Source organism: Macaca mulatta, chromosome 11 (genome assembly GCF_049350105.2).
Source record: "Macaca mulatta isolate MMU2019108-1 chromosome 11, T2T-MMU8v2.0, whole genome shotgun sequence".
Classification (NCBI taxonomy): domain Eukaryota; kingdom Metazoa; phylum Chordata; class Mammalia; order Primates; family Cercopithecidae; genus Macaca; species Macaca mulatta.
The window spans coordinates 22,031,436-22,051,844 of NC_133416.1; the positions used below are offsets into that span (position 1 = coordinate 22,031,436).

The 20,409-nt window shown below is 39.1% G+C and overlaps 1 protein-coding gene across 5 annotated transcripts in view; it reads left to right on the forward strand.

The window, feature by feature from the left end:
• Window positions 1-20,409, forward strand: part of AEBP2 (AE binding protein 2) — a 257,005-nt gene that overhangs the window by 124,725 nt on the left and 111,871 nt on the right. For 2 of the 5 annotated variants that reach the window (XM_077953143.1, XM_077953144.1), the window contains one exon: window positions 9,280-10,364. The exons of the other annotated variants lie outside the window; for them this stretch is intronic. In XM_077953143.1, coding sequence (XP_077809269.1) covers window positions 9,280-9,505 — 226 coding nt within the window. In that variant the 3' untranslated portion in view covers window positions 9,506-10,364. Of the gene's footprint in view, window positions 1-9,279; window positions 10,365-20,409 lie in introns of those variants that run through there. 5 annotated transcript variants of the gene reach the window in all.

Below are 20,409 nucleotides of genomic sequence, written 5' to 3' on the forward strand. Positions count from 1 at the left end.
TGATTTGCATTTCTCTGATGGCCAGTGATGATGAGCATTTTTTCATGTGTCTGTTGGCTGCATAAATGTCTTCTTTTGAGAGGTGTCTGTTCATAACCTTTGCCCACATTTTGATGGGGTTGTTTGACTTTTTTCTTGTAAATTTGTTTAAGTTCTTTGTAGATTCTGGATATTAGCCCTTTGTCAGATGGGTAGATTGTAAAAATTTCCTCCCATTCTGTAGGTTGCCTGTTCACTCTGATGGTAGTTTCTTTTGCTGTGCAGAAGCTCCTAGTTTAATTAGATCCCATTTGTCAATTTTGGCTTCTGTTGTCATTGCTTTTGGGGTTTTAGTCATGAAGTCCTTGCACATTCCTATGGCCTGAATGGTATTGCCTAGGCTTTCTTCTAGGGTTTTTGTGGTTTTAGGTCTAACATTTAAGTCTTTAATCCATCTTGAATTGATTTTTGTATAAGGTGTAAGGAAGGGATCCAGTTTCAGCTTTCTACATATGGCTGGCCAGTTTTCCCAGCACCAGTTGTGAAATAGGGAATCCTTTCCCCATTTCTTGTTTTTGTCAAGCTTGTCAAAGATCAGATGGTTGTAGATGTGTGGTATTATTTAAGAGGGCTCTATTCTGTTCCCTTGGTCTATAGCTCTGTTTTGGTACCAGTACCATGCTGTTTTGGTTACTGTAGCCTGGCAGTATAGTTTGAAGTCAGGTAGTGTGATGCCTCCAGCTTTGTTCTTTTGGCTTAGGATTGTCTTGGCAATGCGGGCTCTTTGTTTTGGTTACATATGAACTTTAAAGTAGTTTTTTCCAATTCTGTGAAGAAAGTCCTTGGTAGCTTGATGGAGATAGCACTGATTCTATAAATTACCTTGGGCAGTATGGCCATTTTCACAATATTGATTCTTCCTATCCATGAACATGGAATGTTCTTCCATTTGTTTGTGTCCTCTTTTATTTTGTTATTTCATTGAGCAGTGGTTTGTAGTTCTCCTTGAAGAGGTCCTTCACATCCCTTGCAAATTGGATTCCTTGGTATTTTATTCTCTTTGAAGCAGTTGTGAATGGGAGTTCACTCATGATTTGGTGCTCTGTCTGTTATTGGTGTATAGGAATGCTTGTGATTTTTGCACATTGATTTTGTATCCTGAGACTTTGCTGAAGTTGCTTATCAGCTTAAGGAGATTTGGGGCTGAAACAATGGGGTTTTCTAAATATACAATCATGTCATCTGCAAACAGGGACAATTTGACTTCCTCTTTTCCTAATTGAATACCTTTTATTTCTTTCTCCTGACTGATTGCCCTGGCCAGAATGTCCAACACTATGTTGAATAGGAGCAGTGAGAGAGGGCATCCCTGTCTTGTGCCAGTTTTCATAGGGAATGCTTCCAGTTTTTGCCCATTCAGTATGATATTGGCTGTGGGTTTGTCATAAATAGCTCTTATTATTTTGAGATACATCCCATCAATACCTAGTTTATTGAGAGTTTTTAGTATGAAGGGCTGTTGATTTTCATTGAAGGCCTTTTCTGCATCTATTGAGATAATCGTGTGTTTTTTGTCTTTGGTTCTGTTTATTTGATGGCTTACATGTATTGATTTGCATATGTTGAACCAGCCTTGCATCCCAGGGATGAAGCCAACTTGATCGTGGCGGATAAGCTTTTTGATGTGCTGCTGGATTTGGTTTGCCAGTATTTTATTGAGGATTTTTGCATCGATGTTCATCAGGGATATTGATCTAAAACTCTCTTTTTTTTGTTGTGTCTCTGCCAGGCTTTGGTATCAGGATGATGTTAGCCTCATAAAATGAGTTAGGGAGGATTCCCTCTTTTTCTATTGATTGGAATAGTTTCAGAAGGAATGGTACAAGCTTCTCTTTGTACCTCTGGTAGAATTTGGCTGTGAATCTGTCTGGTCCTGGACTTTTTTTGGTTGGTAGGCTATTAATTATTGCCTCAATTTCAGAACATGTTATCGGTCTATTCAGGGATTCAACTTCTTCCTTGTTTAGTCTTGGGAGGGTGTATGGGTCCAGGAATTTATCCATTTCTTCTAGATTTTCTAGTTTATTTGCATAGAGATGTTTATAGTATTCTCTGATGGTAGTTTCTATTTCTGTGGTATCTGTGATGATATCCCCTTTATCATTTTTTTATTGTGTGTATTTGATTCTTCTCTCTTTTCTTCTTTATTAGTCTTGCTAGTGGTCTATCAATTTTGTTGATCTTTTCAAAAAACCAGCTCCTGGATTCATTGACTTTTTGAAGGGATTTTTGTCTCTGTCTCCTTCAGTTCTGATCTGATCTTAGTTATTTCTTGCCTTCTGCTAACTTTTGAATGTGTTTGCTCTTGCTTCTCTAGTTCTTTTAATTGTGATGCTAGGGTGTCAATTTTAGATCTTTCCTGCTTTCTCTTGTGGGCATTTAGTGCTGTAAATTTCCCTCTACACACTGCTTTAAATGTGTCCCAGAGATTCTGGTATGTTGTGTCTTTGTTCTCATTGGTTTCAAAGAACATCTTTATTTCTGCTTCATTTCATTATGTACCCAGTAGTCATTCAGGAGCAGGTTGTTCAGTTTCCATGTAGTTGAGTGGTTTTGAGTAAGTTTCTTAATCCTGAGTTCTAGTTTGATTGCACCATGGTCTGAGAGACAGTTTGTTGTAATTTCTGTTCTTTCACATTTGCTGAGGAGTGCTTTACTTCCAACTATGTGGTCAATTTTGGAATAAGTGCAATGTGGTGCTGAGAAGAATGTATATTCTGTTGATTTGGGGTGTAGAGTTCTGTAGATGTCTATTAGGTCTGCTTGGTGTATAGTTGAGTTCAATTCCTGGATATCCTTGTTAACTTTCTGTCTCGTTGGTCTGCCTAATGTTGACAGTGGGATGTTAAAGCCTCCCATTATTATTGTGTGGGAGTTTAAGTCTCTTTGTAGGTCTCTAAGGACTTGCTTTATGAACCTGGGTGCTCCTGTATTGGGTGCATATATATTTAGGATAATTAGCTCTTCTTGTTGAATTGATCCCTTTACCATTATGTAATGGCCTTCTTCATCTCTTGATCTTTGTTGGTTTAAAGTCTATTTTATCAGAGACTAGGATTGCAACCCCTGCTTCTTTTTGTTTTCCATTTGCTTGGTAGATCTTCCTCCATCCCTTTATTTTGAGCCTGTGTGTGTCTCTGCATGTGAGTTGGGTCTCCTGAATACAGCACACTGATGGTATTCAGTCAGCATGCTGACTCTTTATCCAGTTTGCCAGTCTGTGTCTCTTAATTGGAGCATTTAACCCATTTACGTTTAAGGTTAATATTGTTATGTGTGAATTTGATCCTGTCATTATGATGTTGGCTGGTTATTTTGCTCATTAGTTGATGCAGTTTCTTCCTAGCATTGATGGTCTTTACAATTTGTCATGTTTTTGCAGTGGCTGGTACTGGCTGTTCCTTTCCATGTTTAGTGCTTCCTTCAGGAGCTCTTGTAAGGCAGGCCTGGTGGTGACAGAATCTCTCAGCATTTGTTTGTCTGTAAGGATTTTATTTTTCCTTCACTCATGAAGCTTAGTTTGGCTGGGTATGAAATTCTCAAAAGAAGACATGCATACAGTCAACAGACACATGAAAAAATGCTCATAATCACTGACCATCAGAGAAATGCAAATCAAAACCACAATGAGATACCATCTCACACCAGTTAGAATGGCAATCATTAAAAAGTCAGGAAACAACAGGTACTGGAGAGGATGTGGAGAAACAGGAACACTTTTACACTGTTGGTGGGATTGTAAACTGGTTCAACCATTGGGGAAAACAGTATGGCGATTCCTCAAGGATCTAGAACTAGAAATACCATATGACCCAGCCATCCCATTCCTGGGTGTATACCCAAAGGATTATAAATCATGCTGCTATAAAGACACATGCACACGTATGTTTATTGCGGCACTATTCACAATAGCAAAGACTTGGAATCAACCCAAATGTCCATCAGTGACAGACTGGATTAAGAAAATGTGGCACATATACACCATGGAATACTATGCAGCCATAAAAAAGGATGAGTTTGTGTCCTTTGCAGGGACATGGTTGAAGCTGGAAACCATCATTCTCAGCAAACTATTGCAAGAACAGAAAACAAAACCCCACATGTTCTCACTCATAGGTGGGAAATGAACAATGAGATCACTTGGACACAGGAAGGGGAACATCACACACCGGGGCCTATTATGGGGAGTGGGGAGGGGGGAGGGATAGCATTGGGAGTTATACCTGATGTAAATGATGAGTTGATGGGTGCTGACGAGTTGATGGGTGCTGATGAGTTGATGGGTGCAGCACACCAACATGACACAAGTATACATATGTAACAAACCTGCACATTGTGCACATGTACCCTAGAACTTAAAGTATAATAAAAAATAAAATAAATTAAAAAAAAATTCTTTTCTTTAAGAACATTGAACATTGGCCCCCACTCTCTTCTGGCTTGTAGAGTTTCTACCGAGAGATCCGCTGTTAGTCTGATGGGCTTCCCTTTGTGGGTAACCCGACCTTTCTCTCTGGCTGCCCTTAACATTTTTCCTTCATTTCAACTTTGCTGAATCTGACAATTATATGTCTTGGAATTGCTCTTCTTGAGGAGTATCTTTGTGGCATTCTCTGTATTTCCTGAATTTGAATGTTGGCCTGCCTTGCTAAGCTGGGGAAGTTCTCCTGGATAATATCCTGAAGAGTGTTTTCCAACTTGGTTCCATTCTCCCCATCAATTTCAGGTACACCAATCAGATGTAGATTTGGTCTTTTCACATAGTCCCATGTATTTTGGAGGCTTTGTTAGTTTCTTTTTTTTCTTTTTTCTTTTTTTTTTTTTTTGAGACAGAGTCTTGCTCTGTCACCCAGGCTGGAGTGCAGTGGCCGAATCTCGGCTCACTGCAAGCTTTGCCTCCTGGGTTTACGCCATTCTCCTGCCTCAGGCTCCCGAGTAGCTGGGACTACAGGTGCCCACCACCTCACCCGGCTAGTTTTTTGTATTTTTTAGTAGAGACGGGGTTTCACCGTGTTAGCCAGAATGGTCTCGATCTCCTGACCTCGTGATCTGCCTGTCTCGGCCTCCCAAAGTGCTAAGATTACAGGCTTGAGCCACCGCGCCCGGCTTGTTAGTTTCTTTTTACTCCTTTTTCTCTAAACTTCTCTTCTCGCTTCATTTCATTCATTTGATCTTCAATCACTGATACCCTTTCTTCCAGTTGATCAAATCGGCTGCTGAAGCTTGTGCATGCGTCACGTAGTTCTCGTGCCATGGTTTTCAGCTCCATCAGGTCATTTAAGGACTTCTCTACACTGTTTATTCTGGGTAGCCATTCATCTAATCTTTTTTCAAGGTTTTTAGCTTCTTTGCGATGGGTTCAAACGTCCTCCTTTGGCTCGGCGAAGTTTGGTGTTACCAATCATCTGAAGCCTTCTTCTCTCAACTCGTCAAAGTCATTCTCTGTCCAACTTTGTTCCGTTGCTGGCAAGGAGCTGTGTTCCTTTGGAGGAGAAGAGGTGCTCTGATTTTTGGAATTTTCAGCTTTTCTGCTCTGGTTTCTCCCCATCTTTGTGGTTTTGTCTGCCTTTGGTCTTTGATGATGGTAATGTATATATGGGGTTTTGGTGTGGATGTCCTTTCTGTTTGTTAGTTTTCCTTCTAACAGTCAAGACCCTCAGCTGCAGTTCTGTTGGAGTTTGCTGGAGGTCCACCCTGGACCCTGTTTGCCTGGGTATCACCAGTGGAGGCTGCAGAACAGCAAATATTGCAGAACGGCAGATGTTGCTGCCTGATCCTTCCTCTGGAAGCTTCGTCTCAGAGGGGCACCTGTCTGTATGAGGTGTCAGTTGGCCCCTACTGGGAGGTGTCTCCTAGTTAGGCTACTTGGGAGTCAGGGACCCACTTGAGGAGGCAGTCTGTTCGTTCTCAGATCTCAAACTCCATGCTGGGAGAACCACTACTCTCTTCAAAGATATCAGACAGGGACATTTAAGTTTCTGCTGCCTTTTGTTCAGCTATGCCCTGCCCCCAGAGGTGGAGTCTACAAAAGCAGGCAGGCCTCTTTGAGTTGCAGCTGGCTCCACCCAGTTCGAGCTTCCCTGCCGCTTTGTTTACCTACTCAAGCCTCAGCCATGGTGGATGTCCCTCCCCCAGCCTCACTGCCACCTTGCAGTTCAATCTCAGACTGCTGTGCTAGCAGTGAGCGAGGCTCTGTGGGTGTGGGACCCTCCAAGTCAGGCATGGCATATAATCTCCTGGTGTACCATTTGCTAAGGCCATTGGAAAAGTGCAGTATTAGGGTGGGAGTGTCCTGATTTTCCAGTTACCATCTGTCATGGCTTCCCTTTCTAGGAAAGGGAATTTCCTGACCCCTTGCACTTCCCGGGTGAGGCGATGCCCCACCCTGCTCTGTGGGCTATTTGACAAGCCCCAGTGGGATGAACCTGGTACCTCAGTTGGAAATGCAGAAATCACACATCTTCTGCATCACTCACACTGGGAACTGCAGACTGGAGCTGTTCCTATTCGGCCATCTTGGAACCTCTGTGGTTTGAACTTGTATTGATCCCTTCTCAGAGATAGTGAATATATTACTCAATAGGAAGATTTTCAGCCCCTGGCCCCCTCCCTCCTTCCCTTCCTCCTTTTAGAGTCCCCAGTGACTATAGTTCTCATCTTTATGGCCATGTATGCCAAAGATTTAGCTCTCACCTATAAATGAGAGAATGCGGTATTTGGTTTTCTGTTTCTGCGGGAATTGACTTAGGATGTGGCCTCCAGCTGCATCCATCTTGCTCTAAGGCAGTGAACTTAAACTCTCTTTTTAAATTTCATTGTTTTCATTTTGGTGTCCTCTTGTCAAATGCAATTTTACATAAACTCTAGTATGTAACAGATTAAAAACTATATTTTATTAGATAATTTATGAATTCAAAATTGTGTATTCAAAAGTTAGGCAGTGAGAACAGAGGCTGTTTTGATGTTCATAAACAGTTGAAATGGAAGTTGCATTCATTTCCCAGGACTGCCCTAACAAACTACCACAAACTGGTGGCTTTAAGCAACAGAAGTTTGTTCTTTACCCATTCTGGAGTCTAAAAGTCTAAAATCAAGGGTTGTCAGGCCATCTGCCATCTAGAGTCTTAGTGGGGAATCTTTCCTGGCCTCTTCCAGCATCTGGTAGTGCCAGACTTGGCATGTCATGTGGCAGCAAAACTCAGATCACTGCCTTTATATGGCTGCCCTCTCTGTGTGTCTGAGTTATCATAGCATTCTCTCTGTGTCTCTGTTTTCTCTTTTTTTTTTTTTTTTTTGAGGCAGAGTCTCACTCTGTTCCCCCGGCTAGAGTACAGTGGTATGATCTCTGCTCACTGCAATCTCCACCTTCTGGGTTCAAGCAATTCTCCTGCCTTGGCCTCCCAAGTAGCTGGGTTTACAGGTGTGCGTCACCATACCCAGCTAATTTTTGTATTTTTAGTAGAGATGGGGTTTCACCATGTTGGCCAGGCTGGTCTCCAACTCCTGACCTCAAGCGATCCACCCGCCTTGGCCTCCCACAGTGATGGGATTACAAACATGAGCCACCGCTCTCGGCCCTGTTTTCTTTTCTTATAAGGATACCACTCATATTGGGTTAAGGGCCTATCCTAATTGACTGTCACCTCATCTTAACTTGATTATATCTGATTCAAGTTAGGAATGCAACATATTGTTTTGGGGAACACAAATCAATATACAGTAAGAGTTATAGATAACAACTGCAGTGTTATGCTAACATTATTATCTGACTTATTTTGGTATTTTGTTTGGTGGTACCATATTGAGAAAAATTTTGGCCCACAGTGATAATTTAAAATGGTAGTTTTGTTTTTTTTTTTAAACATTTAACCATGTCACTTTGCAATCTCCATTTCAATTCCTTCAGTCAAATTGATCCAGAAGTCTGAAAGAACAACATTAGGGAATGTATATACCAGTGTTAAATTACTGACAATATCTTTAAAAACACTCACCTTCCTTACTGGGGAGTATTCACTTTTTAAAAGGAGTTGGTGAATGGATTCCCGGGGAAGCTTAAATCATCATCTATTTGGCCGACGCTGTGTGTTCAAATGTCATAATAGCCTGAGTTATTCAATGGTGACTTTTTTTTTGAGACAGGGTCTCACTCTGTTGCCCAGGCTGGAGTGCAGTGATGTCATCTTGGCTCACTGCAACCTCTGCCTCCCGGGTTCAAGCAATTCTCCTACCTCAGCCTCCCGAATAGCTGGGATTACAGACACACACCACCATGCCCTGCTAATTTTTGTATTTTTGGTAGAGATACGGTTTCACCATGTTGGCCAGGCTGGCCTCAAACTCTTGGCCTCAAGCGATTCACCTGCCTCGGCCTCCCAAAGCGTTGAGATTACAGGCGTGAGCCAGCGGGCCCAGTCTCAATGGTGACTTTTGAAAACATCTTGTTAGTGGCATGTTCTGTCAGACGTTCCCTTGAGATTTCAAAAGAGTAATCATAGTTTTGTATTTTGAGTGTAAACTTGGTTTCAGTTGTGTTGCCGACACATTCCTGCTGTTGTGAGCAGTGATGTGGAAACCATGTACTGCCAAATGAGCCCATCTGCTGAATTAAAAATAGCATCTAGGTACTTCACCTGGTACAGCTACGTTCCAGAGATGTTTACTTACTGGGTTTTTTTTAAAAAAACAAAAATGTTATTTATATTTTTATTTGAAATATCTGTACCAGAACCTTGTCTTGAAACTATTAAAAATTTCAATATTAAAACATACATTCTAGAACTGACCATCCTTATCAGTATAAATAACTCTGAAAGGTGCTCAGTTTATAGGCAATGCCTTAATAAATTTAACAATTATGAAGCTTTACCCAACATCTTTAAAAATGTTGCAGAGACAACTATTCAGCACAAATACAATGACCACGAGCGTATTTCAGCAACTGCTTTATCTGAGCAAGTCTTTTCACTCCACCAGAATAGACTTGGTTACATTTTCAACAAGTTACTCAATGGTATATTAAAACTGAATCTAAACACTTTTTACCCCTCCAGTTGTATTTTAAAAACTTATTTATGCTCATTTGTGTGGCTAAATATAAAAACAAGCAAAATACAGACATCAGCAAATCCACATTTTCATCCAGGTGAAGTGAAATTTAAATTTTATTTTTTGAAAAAATTTAAGTTTTAAAGGAATTCATTAGATACGTATTTTTGTTTTGTTTTGTTTTGTTTTCAGATGGAGTTTCACTCTCGTTGCCTACGCTGGAGTGCAATGGCACAATCTCAGCTCACTCCAACCTCTTCCTTCTGGGTTCAAGCGATTCTCCTGCCTCAGCCTCCCAAGTAGCTGGGATTACTGGTGTGTGCCACAATGCTCGGCTAATTTTGTTTTGTTTTGTTTTGTTTTTTTTGAGATGGAGTTTCGCTTTTGTTGCCCACACTGGAGTACAGTGGCACAATAGCTCACCGCAACCTCCGCCTCCTGGGTTCAAGTGATTCTCCTGCTTCAGTCTCCTGAGTAGCTGGGATAACAGGCATGCACCACCACATCTGGCTAATTTTGTATTTTTCATAGAGACAGGGTTTCTCCATATTGATCAGGCTGGTCTCGAACTCCTGAACTCAGGAGATCCGCCCGCCTCGGCCTCCCAAAGTGCAGGGATTACAGGCATGAGCCACCGCACCTGGCCTGTATTTTTAGTAGAGACGGTTTTTCACCATGTTGGTCAGGCTGGTCTTGAACTCCTGACCTCAAGTGATGCACCCACCTGAGCCTCCCAAAGTGCTGGGATTACAGATGTGAGCCACTGCACCCAGCAGATATTTATTTTGGATGTGTATTTTTGGATTAGATCAGTGATACCAGCCAGTATGATATGGTCTCTCAAGGATATTTGCAGATACATGGGGGCAATTTTGGTTGTCTTAATACCTAAAAGTACAACTGGGGCTTAGTTTTCTAGCACCAAGGATGCTGGGTGACTTGTACTTGTCCCACCTTAAATGCCAACAGAGCTTGGACTTTATCAGAAAATGAGAGTAATTATGTTTTTGTAAATGTCTGTTTATTTAACATAGCCCAGATTTTAATAAGCTTTTTTGATAGAATAAAGAGCTTTCATTTTCACATTTAAATTTTGTTCATATAAAATTTTTGTTGATAACACTGAGTAGTTCAATTAGGCAGGAACATCTGAGTTACTTACTTTTGAGCTTACTGTGTTTTGTTTGAAAATCATGTAATTTGGGGGGACTATGGAACTATTGTGTAAGATTTCACTGCATGAAATACAAGTTGAGCAGTTTTAGTCACACTAAAAATGAAACTGCGTGACAGATCATTCTCATTTACTTTCTTGCCTTCAAAAGATTTTCTGTGAAACTTACAGGCACTTGCTCTCATAGCATATGATTTGTTAGAGTGGTGTGGTTGGCCAGTAATTGAGTAACAATGCCGGATTGCATTTCTCATCAGGAGGTGCAGTCTTGTTTTATTTATCATCATATTTCTTCATTAAGTTTAATTTTCCTTTTCTTTTCTTTTGTTTTTTGAGACAGAGTGTCACTCTTGTTGCCCAGGCTGGAGTGCAATGGCACGATCTTGGCTCACTGAAACTTCTGCCTCCTGAGTTCAAGCGATTCTTCTGCCTCAGCCTCCTGAGTAGCTGGGATTACAGGCATGCGCCACCACGCCTGGCTAATTTTGTATTTTTAGTAGAGACTGGGTTTCTCCATGTTGGTCAGGCTGGTCTCAAACTCCTGACCTCAGGTGATCCACCCGCCTCAGCCTCCCAAAGTGCTGGGATTACAGGCCTGAGCCACCTCGCCCGGCCAAGTTTAATTTTTAAACCAATGATTCATTTCTGCTTTTACAGGTGATTACTTTATCTCACTAGAAAAAAAAATGTAAACATTCAAACAAAAAGTATCTAAAACTTATGATAAGCCTTAATCTTGAATAATTATCGTGACATGTGTTACTTGTGTGCTTATTGCTGTACAGCCTTCCTTGGCTTTCTGACAAGAGCAACTGCTAAGCAGAAGCACTTGAGCCTCATCTGGCATTTGATGAATTTGATTAATGTGTGCTATGGTGAGTCTACTCCCCTGTATAATTTTATGGGAGAGGCCATGTGCAAGTCTGAATTTAAAAAAAAGAAAAAATGGCTCGTGCAGAATTATTACCTACTCAATACATTATATATATGCCAGAGATGGCTAAAGCAGCTATATTTCAAGGTCTGCAAAAACATGAAGAAGCTGGCACGGAAATTAACACGTTGGTAGTCTGCAATGTGTTCAAAGTTGGTGTTTTTAATGACACTTAAAAAATAGCTAAAATATATAATGGCTGATTTCTGACCAGACTAAACTCTCAGCCTGTCTAATGTTAGACAGCTTGATCTAATCAATTTCATCCTTTTCTTTTCCTCAGTCCAATCTTACAATTGCTCTGTCAGTTTCAGTTCACAACAATACCAAGCCCAGACATGGCTCCCTAAGATTTTCTCCTTTTCCCTCACGTGGGTCCCAGTTCTAAATTCCCAAGGGCTGACACAATTGACATTTGCCATCGCCTGAGGAGGGACCACTTCCTTCTGTGGTCTTTCCTTGGTTTGTTTTATTGGGCAGTGAATGGCAAATCTGTCTGTGTTTCTTTGCTTCACCCCAAACACCTTGCAAAAATGAAAGCCTTCTAATTTAGCTGTGTCCTCCTTTACTTATGTCAGGAGGCCTGTGCCACAACCTTTGATTTAAAAAAATTTTTTTTGTTTTTTGTTTTTGAGACAGGGTCTTGCTCTGTCACCCAGGCTGAAATGTAGTGGCATGACTATAGCTCATTGCACCCTTGACCTCACTGGAGTGTAGTGTCATGTGCAGTTCACTGCAGTCCCAAGTAGCTGGCACTTACAGGCAGGTGCCACCATGCCTGACTAATTTTTACATTTTTTGTAGAAGCAGGGTCTTGCTGGCTGGGCATGGTGACTCACACCTGTAATCCCAGCACTTTGGGAGGCCAAAGAGGGTGGATCACGAGGTCAGGAGTTTGAGACCAGCCTGGCCAACATGGTGGAACTCCATCTCCACTAAAAATACAAAAAAAAAAAAAAAAAATAGCTGGGCGTGGTGGTGCATGCCTGTAATCCCAGCTACTCTGGAGGCTGAGTCAGAGTCAGGATAATTGCTTAAACCCAAGATCATGCCACTGCGCTCCAGCCTGGGTGACAGAGCAAGACTACGTCTTCAAAAAAAAAACAGGATCTTGCTACGTTGCCCAGGTTGGTCTCAAACTCTTGGGCCCAAACAATCCTCCTGCCTCAGCCTCCCAAAGTGTTAGGATTACAGGTGTGAGCCACTGCACCTGGCCTTTTAACAACAAAATTTTCAATTTTAATGTTTGTGAATACATAGTAGATATATATGTATGGGGTACATGAGATAGTTTGATACAGGCATAGAATGCATAATGATCACATTATTATGATTATGTAAATGAGGTATCTATCACCTCAGTACATTTATTGTTTCGTTATAAACAATCTAATTATACTCTTTAGTTATTTTTAAATGTACAATTAAATTATTATTGACTATAGTCACCCTATTGTGCTATAATAAATACTAGATCTTATTCATTCTTTCTGTTTTTTTGTACTTACTACCCATTCCCACTTCCTCCCCAATCTTCCCCCTCTACCCTTCCTAGCCTGTGGTAACCGTCATTTACCCTGTTCTACTCTATATCTCCATGAGTTTAATTGTTTTAATTTTTAGCTCCCAGAAATAAGTGAGAAGGCAGAGTCTGTCTTTCTGTGCCTGGCTCATTTCACTTCACATAATGACCTCCAGTTCCATCCGTACTGTTGCAAAAGACAGCATCTTGTTCTTATTTTATGGCAGAAGAGTACACCATTGTGTGTAAGTACCATATTTTCTTTATCCATTCATCTGTTCGCAGACACTTTGGTTGTTTCCAAATCTTGTGAATAGTGCTGCAGTAAACATGCAAATGCAGATATCTCTTTGATATACTGATTTGCTCTTTTTTTTCTTTTTTCTTTTTGAGACAGCGTCTTGCTCCACTGCCTAGGCTCCTGGAGTGCACTTGTGTGATCGTGGCTGACTCAGGCCTCAACCTTATGGTCTCATGCAATCCTGCCTCAGCTTCCCAAGTAGATGAGATTATAGGTGTGCAGCACCACGCCCAGCTAATTTTTTATATTTTTTGTAGAGACGAGGTTTTGGCATGTTGCTCGGACTGGTCTTGAACTCCTGAGCTCAAGCAATCCTCCTCCTTTGGTCTCCTACAGTGGCTCACGCCTTGGGATTACAGGCGTGAGCCACTGCGCCCGAATGGGATTTCCTTTCCTTTGGATAGAAAACTAGCAGTGGGCTTGCTGGATCATATGGTAGCTCTATTGTTAGTTTTTTGAGGGCTCCAAACTGTTCTCCACAGTTGTTGTACTAATTTACCTTCCCACCACCTGTGTACAAGGGTTCTCCTTTCTCCACATCTTTGTCAGCATTTGTTATTGCCTGTCTTTTGGAAAAAAGCCATTTTAACTGGAGTGAGATGATATCTCATTGTAGTTTTGCATTCTCTGGTGATAATGATGTTGAGCACTTTTTCATATATCTGTATACTTTTTGTATGTCTTTTGAGAAACATCGATTCTGATATTTTGCCCATTTTTAATCGGATTATTAGATTTTTTCTTATAGAATTGTTAGAGCTCCTTATATATTCTGGTTATTGATCCCTTGTCACATGGGTAGTTGAAAATATTTTCTTCTATTCTGTGGGTTGTCTCTTTACTTTTTGTTGATTGTTTTCTTTGCTGTGTAGAAGCTTTCTAACTTGATGTGATCCCATTTGCCCATTTCTGCTTTGGTTTCCTGTACTTGTGAGGTATTATTTAAGAAATCTTTGCCCAGACTGATGTCCTGGAGAGTTTCCCAATGTTCTCTCTCTCTTTATTATTATTATTATTACACATCATAGTATTTAAAATATTTTCTTTTAGTAGTTTCATAGTTTGAGATCTTAGATTTCAGTCTTTAATCCATTTTGATTTCATTTTTGTATATGGAGAAAGATAGGGGGCTAGTTTCATTCCTCTGCATGTAGAAATCCAGTTTTCCCCACACCATTTATTGAGGAGCTTGCCCTTTCCCCAGTGTATGTTCTTTGTACCTTGTCAAAAATGAGTTCACTGTAGATGTATGGATTTGTTTTGGGATTCTCTGTTCCGTCCTATTGGTCTATGTGTCCGTTTTTATGCCAGGACAATGCTGTTTTGGTTACTGTAGCTCTGTAGAAGTCAGGTAATATGATTCTTCTAGTTTTTTTCTTTTTGCTTAAAATTTTCTGGGTTTTTTTTTTTTTTTTTTTTGTGGTTCCATATAAATTTTAGGATTGTTTTACTTTTTTTTTTGCTCTTTTTGAGACAGGGTCTCACTCTGTCACCCAGGCTAAAGTGCAGTGGCATAATCTCGGCTCACTGCAACCTCTGCCTCCTGGGCTCAGATGATCCTCCCACTTCAGCCTTCCAGATATCTGGGACTACAGGCCTGTGCCACCATACCCAGCTAATTTTTGTAATTTTTTTTTTTTTTTAGTAGAAAGGAGGTTTTTCCATGTTGCCCAGATTGTAATTTAGAATTGTTTTTTCTTTTTCTGTGAAGAATGTCATTGGTATCTTGATAGGGATTGCACTGAGTTTGTAGATTGCTCAGGTAGTATGGACTTTTTAACAATATTGATTCTTCCGATCTATGAACATGGAATATCTTTCCACTTTTTGATGTCCTCTTCAATTTCTTGCATCAGTGTTTTATAGTTTTCATTATAGAGATCTTTCATTTCTTTGGTTTAAATATTTAATTTTATTTGTGGCTATTGTAAATGGGATTACTTTCTTGATTCCTTTTTCAGATTTCACTGTTGGCATATAGAAATGCTACTGATTTTGGTATGTTGATTTTGTTTCCTGTAACTTTATTGAATTTATTTAACAGTTTTTTGGTTGAGTCTTTAGGCTTTTCCAAATATAAAGATATCATCTGCAAACAAAGGTAATTTGACTTCTTCCTTTCAATTTGGATGATCTTTATTTATTTCTCTTGTCTGATGCCTCCAGTGCTATGTCAAATAACAGTGGTGAAAGTGGGCATCTTTGTCGTGTTCCAGATCTTAGAGAAAAGGCTTTCAGTCTTTCCTCATTCAATATGATACTAGCTGTGGGTCTGTCATATATGGCTTTCATTATGTTGAGATATGTTCCTTCCATATCCAGTTATATAAGGGTTTTATCATGAAGGGATGTTGAATTTTATCAAGTGCTTTTTCAACATCAGTTGAAAGTATCATATGGTTTTTGTCTTTCAATCTGTTGATATGATGTGTCCCACTGATTGATTTCTATATGTTGAACTATCCTTAAATCTCTGGAATAAATTGCACTTTTTAATGATGAATGGTCTTTTGAATGTGTTGTTGAATTAGTATTTTGTTGAGGATTTTCACATCAATGTTTATCAGAGATATTGACCTATAGTTTTCTTTTTAAATGTGTAATTGTCTGGTTTTGGTATCAGGGTAATACTGGCCTTGTGGAATGAGCTTGGAAATATTCCTTCCTCCTTTGTTTTTTGGAATAGTTTGAGTAGGATTGATGTTAGTTCTTCTTCTTTTTTTTCTTTCCTCCCCTCCCTGTCCCTCACCAATCCCCTGCCCTACTCAGATGTTAATTCCTCTTTAAATGTTTGGTAAAATTCAGCAGTGAATCCACTGGGTCCTGGTCTTTTCTTTGCTGGGAGACCTTTTATTACGAATTGCTTCAATCTCATTATTTGTTATTGGTCTGTTCAGGTTTTGGGTTTCTTCATGGTTTAATCTTGGTAGGTTGTAAGTATCTAGGAATTTATAAATTTCTTCTAGGTTTTCCTATTTATTTATTTATTTTTAATTATTTATCCAATTTTTTTTATTTCCATAGGTTTTTAGGGAACATATGGTATTTGGTTTCACGAGTAAGTTCTTAAGTGGTGATCTGTGAGATTTTGGTGCACCCATCACCTGAGCAGTATACACTGAACCCAGTTTGTAGTCTTTTATTCCTCACCCACTTTCCACCCTTTCCCCCTGAGTCCCCAAAGTCCAATGTGTCATTCTTATGCCTTTGCATCCTCATAGCTTAGCTCTCACTTATGAGTGAGAACGTACAATGTTTGGCTTTCCATTCCCAAGTTACTTCACTTAGATTAATAGTCTCCAATCTATCCAGGTTGCTGTGAATACCATTAATTCATTCCTTTTTATGGCTGAGTAGTATTCCATTGTATATATCTGTGCTAAAAATGTGTGTGCCAATCAATGAAAAATTTGTAGCTTAAAAAGACTACAAAAACAAGAGCTCCGGCCCTCTTGCCTCCCCACTTCAAAACAATGAGAACTTACAATTTAAACTCACAAAGCTTATAAAACCTATTACTAATGAGACAGGAAACATACAGAATTTTGAGAAAAACATAGCTCAAGGTAAAAAAGGCCTTACTCGCATATATAATATTAATCCTGGCAATAGAAGGGGAACAAAAGATTGTAGCACTAAAATTAAGAAAAAATCCAACATGAATTAAACTTTATTAAATAAGATAATGAGGAAGAGTTTATTGGTACCACTTTCAGTAATACCAGATAGTCTATTTTTTTGAGAATAACTGGAAAACTAGACAGAGTAAAAACAAAGTATACTGGCTGGGTGTGGTTGCTTGCTCACATCTGTTAATCTCAGCAATTTGGGAGGCTGAGGCAGGCAGATCACTTGAGATCAAGAGTTCGAGACCAGCCTGGCCAACATGGCGAAACTCCATGTCTACTAAGAATACAAAAATTAGTTGGGTGTGGTGGTGCATGCCTGTATTTCCAGCTACTCGGAAGGCAGAGGCATGAGAATTGGTTAAACCCAGAAGGTGGAGGTTGCAGTGAGCCCAGATCACGCCACTGCACTCCAGACTGGGCGATGGAGTAAGACTCTGTCTAAAAAAAAAAAAAAAGAGGAAAAGGAAGTATGCTTGATAGCAATGGAGAGCTAATGAGGCAGTAAAGGAATTATGGGACCAAGATTCAGGAAAAGGAAATTCAAAGGGCTGAACCCAACATTGCAACATTGGGACATATTTTTTCCCTGAAAGCATCAGTGGATTCCAGAAGGGACAGCTGAGAGGCTGAACAGAGAATTGACCCTCTTGTGAGGTTGATGGGACACAAATTGCAGTCCAGATCCACTGAGGGGGATGCCCCGCAAGCTTTGAGTTAGAGCCTAAAGAGCTACACAATAAGACTGAGGTCCAACCAGAAGTGGAACAATTCTTGTAGAGAATGAAGCCCAGGTTTTAATAATCTCAATTTCTGATAAATTAACATGATTAGGTATTGCTGTTGTCTATAGCCTTATGTCTATGGCAAATGTAAAATTTTCTTTGGGGGAAGACAAAATTATTTTAAGCCTTAAATAATTTTTGCAGTTTTTTACATATATGATGTCTTGCACTTAATCACAAATAACTGGTAGACACACCGAAGGCAAGACAATATGAGTGAAAAACAAGAGACACAATAGACAATATCACTGGGCTCACAGAGGATTCCTATAACGGATATACATATTTAATACACATATTTAAAACTATGCTAATTCTGCTAAAAGAGTAAAAGACAAGTTCAAGAACTGTGACAGAAAGCTGAAAAATATTTAAAAAGAACAAAATAGAAAATCTAGAAATAAAAAAACCGAAATTAAGAACTTAATCAATGGGTTTAGTAACAAATTAATCACAGCTGAAGAGGAAGTTAGTAAATTATAAGATAAGTCAGACACAATTATCCAGAATTATGTACAGAAGGAATAAAAGATAGAAAAATGTGTATGAACAAAAGAAACTTAAGGAATAAAAAGAGACATAAGGAATACAGTGAGAAGATGTAACATGAATATTCTCTCTCTTTTCCATTTCGCTATTACATACAGTTATCCTGAAGCTAGGAGCTTATCCACAGGGCAGAAATTGGAGAATGCTTCTCTAACACGGTTGAAAGAATGATCCAGTGAGAACTAGGTTAGTTAATATTTATGCTAACCCCTTTTTAATAGGCCATCTGTAATTAGATAAGTGTTAAGTATTTAAAGACAATTCATAAAAAATTAGAAGTGATGTGCTTATTCTAATATGAGAATCTTTTTCCCTTTAGGTGCACAGATAAGGCTTCTGTGCAATGAAAGTGAAAGAAACAAAATGGCAAATATATGTGATAAATGATTGATTAAGACCTAATATAAAAATATTTATGAAGAAAAATACTAAGGAAAGCATTAAGTTAATGGAAAAATGGACAATGGTTATGGTAGTAGAGAAAGATTCCATAAAATAACTTACAAATATTAATCTAAAATTTAAAAATTGGTTAAAAAAACTAAGAATAATATAAACAAAAATGAGGAATTCAATATTGACAAGATGTTGGAGACACTGGCAATATTCCCTTTTTCTGGAGGCACTGTAAATTACTTCACTCTTTTTCAAAAGTGACTTGGCAATAAATAATGAACCACAGAATTTTAGCTTTTTTCCCTCTAGTAATCATAATTCTAATAATTTTTCCTGTAGTTATAATTCCAAGGAAAAATAAGCTATGTTTAGAGAGATTATCTTAGAATCTCTATTTACTATAGGAATAGAACCCATAGTAATAAGGGAGGAAATAAAGCAATTTACATTTTTCTAATTTAACTATTTTGCAATCATGAGAAAAATAGTTTTAAAGAGTGTGAGTGTATGTGTGTGTATATAGCAAAATAATGTTAAAAGTTTTATCAACAAATATTGTTTATGTAAAGAAAGTTCTCTCTTTATCCCAGGGTGGCTGGGATTCTTTGGTGTGGTTTCTTAGGAAAGGGGTCCTGTAAATAAAAGTGGCAAGTTGTCTGACAACCATATACACTGCATATGGCTGATGGGACAGAGGTAGGATAACCACAATGGGCAATCCTGTTTAAAAGGTGGAAGAAAGGAGGCAAGTAGCTGTTGTTGGTCTACAGCAATTTTGAAACCAAGCTGGGCATATGTCACCATTCCTACTTGCTCTGGGAAGAGGGAATACTCACTCATTCTTGCTCCTGTGGAGTGGTTCTCTGTGGCTCTGGGGTCTTCCTTCAGAGTTCTGGGTCAAACTTCTGAGTCACACTTACTTTTTCATAAGAAATGGCCTGTTGTTGCATCTGAGTAGCATTCTCAGCTTGATTTCATTTTGAGATCTCTTTTTCATTTTGAACTGTCATTGACCCATTTAGTCTAAGCTTTTGAAAAACTTTGTAGGCTTCCTGTATATCAAGTTGTGATCTGCTGCTTTAGACAAAAACCACAGCTCAGAACTCTCATCAGCAGAAAATTATCTCACTTCAGGAAAGAAACTTATTGGCACTTTTGGGACCAGATGCCTATTCCTTGGTCAATTACTGTAATTAAGGATCAGGTACTTTATCCAACTTGAGTCCTACAACCTCCTTTGTAGTCCAAGGCATGGGCCCCTTGATTGAAAAGCACTACAGATACACATGGAGTGTAGGAGGAAGGTACAATTTGCAAAATGAAATGGATATGGGGAAATTAAATTAATAAATGTACATAATTTTCGGCGTGGTTGGACTCAGGCCATGCCTTGTGGCATAAGAGCTGGATTTCTGCCTACAACTGCATAAATTGTTCACTGTAAAATAACACCCTGCCTAGTCAGTGAATGCGGGCTGATGTACAGCCTTTGCCTTGCATATTAAACCATAGCATGCCTATAATCCTCCCAGAGGTGTCCCTTTAACTGATACCCACAAATGTTCCATAGTAGTCCTGAACGAAGAACCTCTGAGACCTCTCTATCAGTTTAGTGTATGGTGCAATATAAGAATTTGATTTTATTCTTTTGCATACGTATATGTATATTCAGCTTTAAAACTATCTTTTCCTCATTGTTTATTATTGGCACCTTTGATGTGATTTCAGTCTTCTTAAATTTGTTAAGACTTGTTTTGTGGCCTTATATGTAATCTATCCTGGAGAATGTTCAATGTGCCCTTGCAAAGAATGTGTATTAAATGGAATGTTCTGTATATGTCTGTTAGATTCAGTTGGTCTATAGTGTTGGTCATGTCTGCTGTTTCTTTATTGATTTTTTTTTTGGTATGGATAATATATCCAATGTTGAAAATGAGGTACTGAAGTTCCTTTGTTTACACTGTTATTGTATTACTGCCTATTTCTCCCTTCAGTTTTGATAATATATATGATAATATAGATTATATATATATAT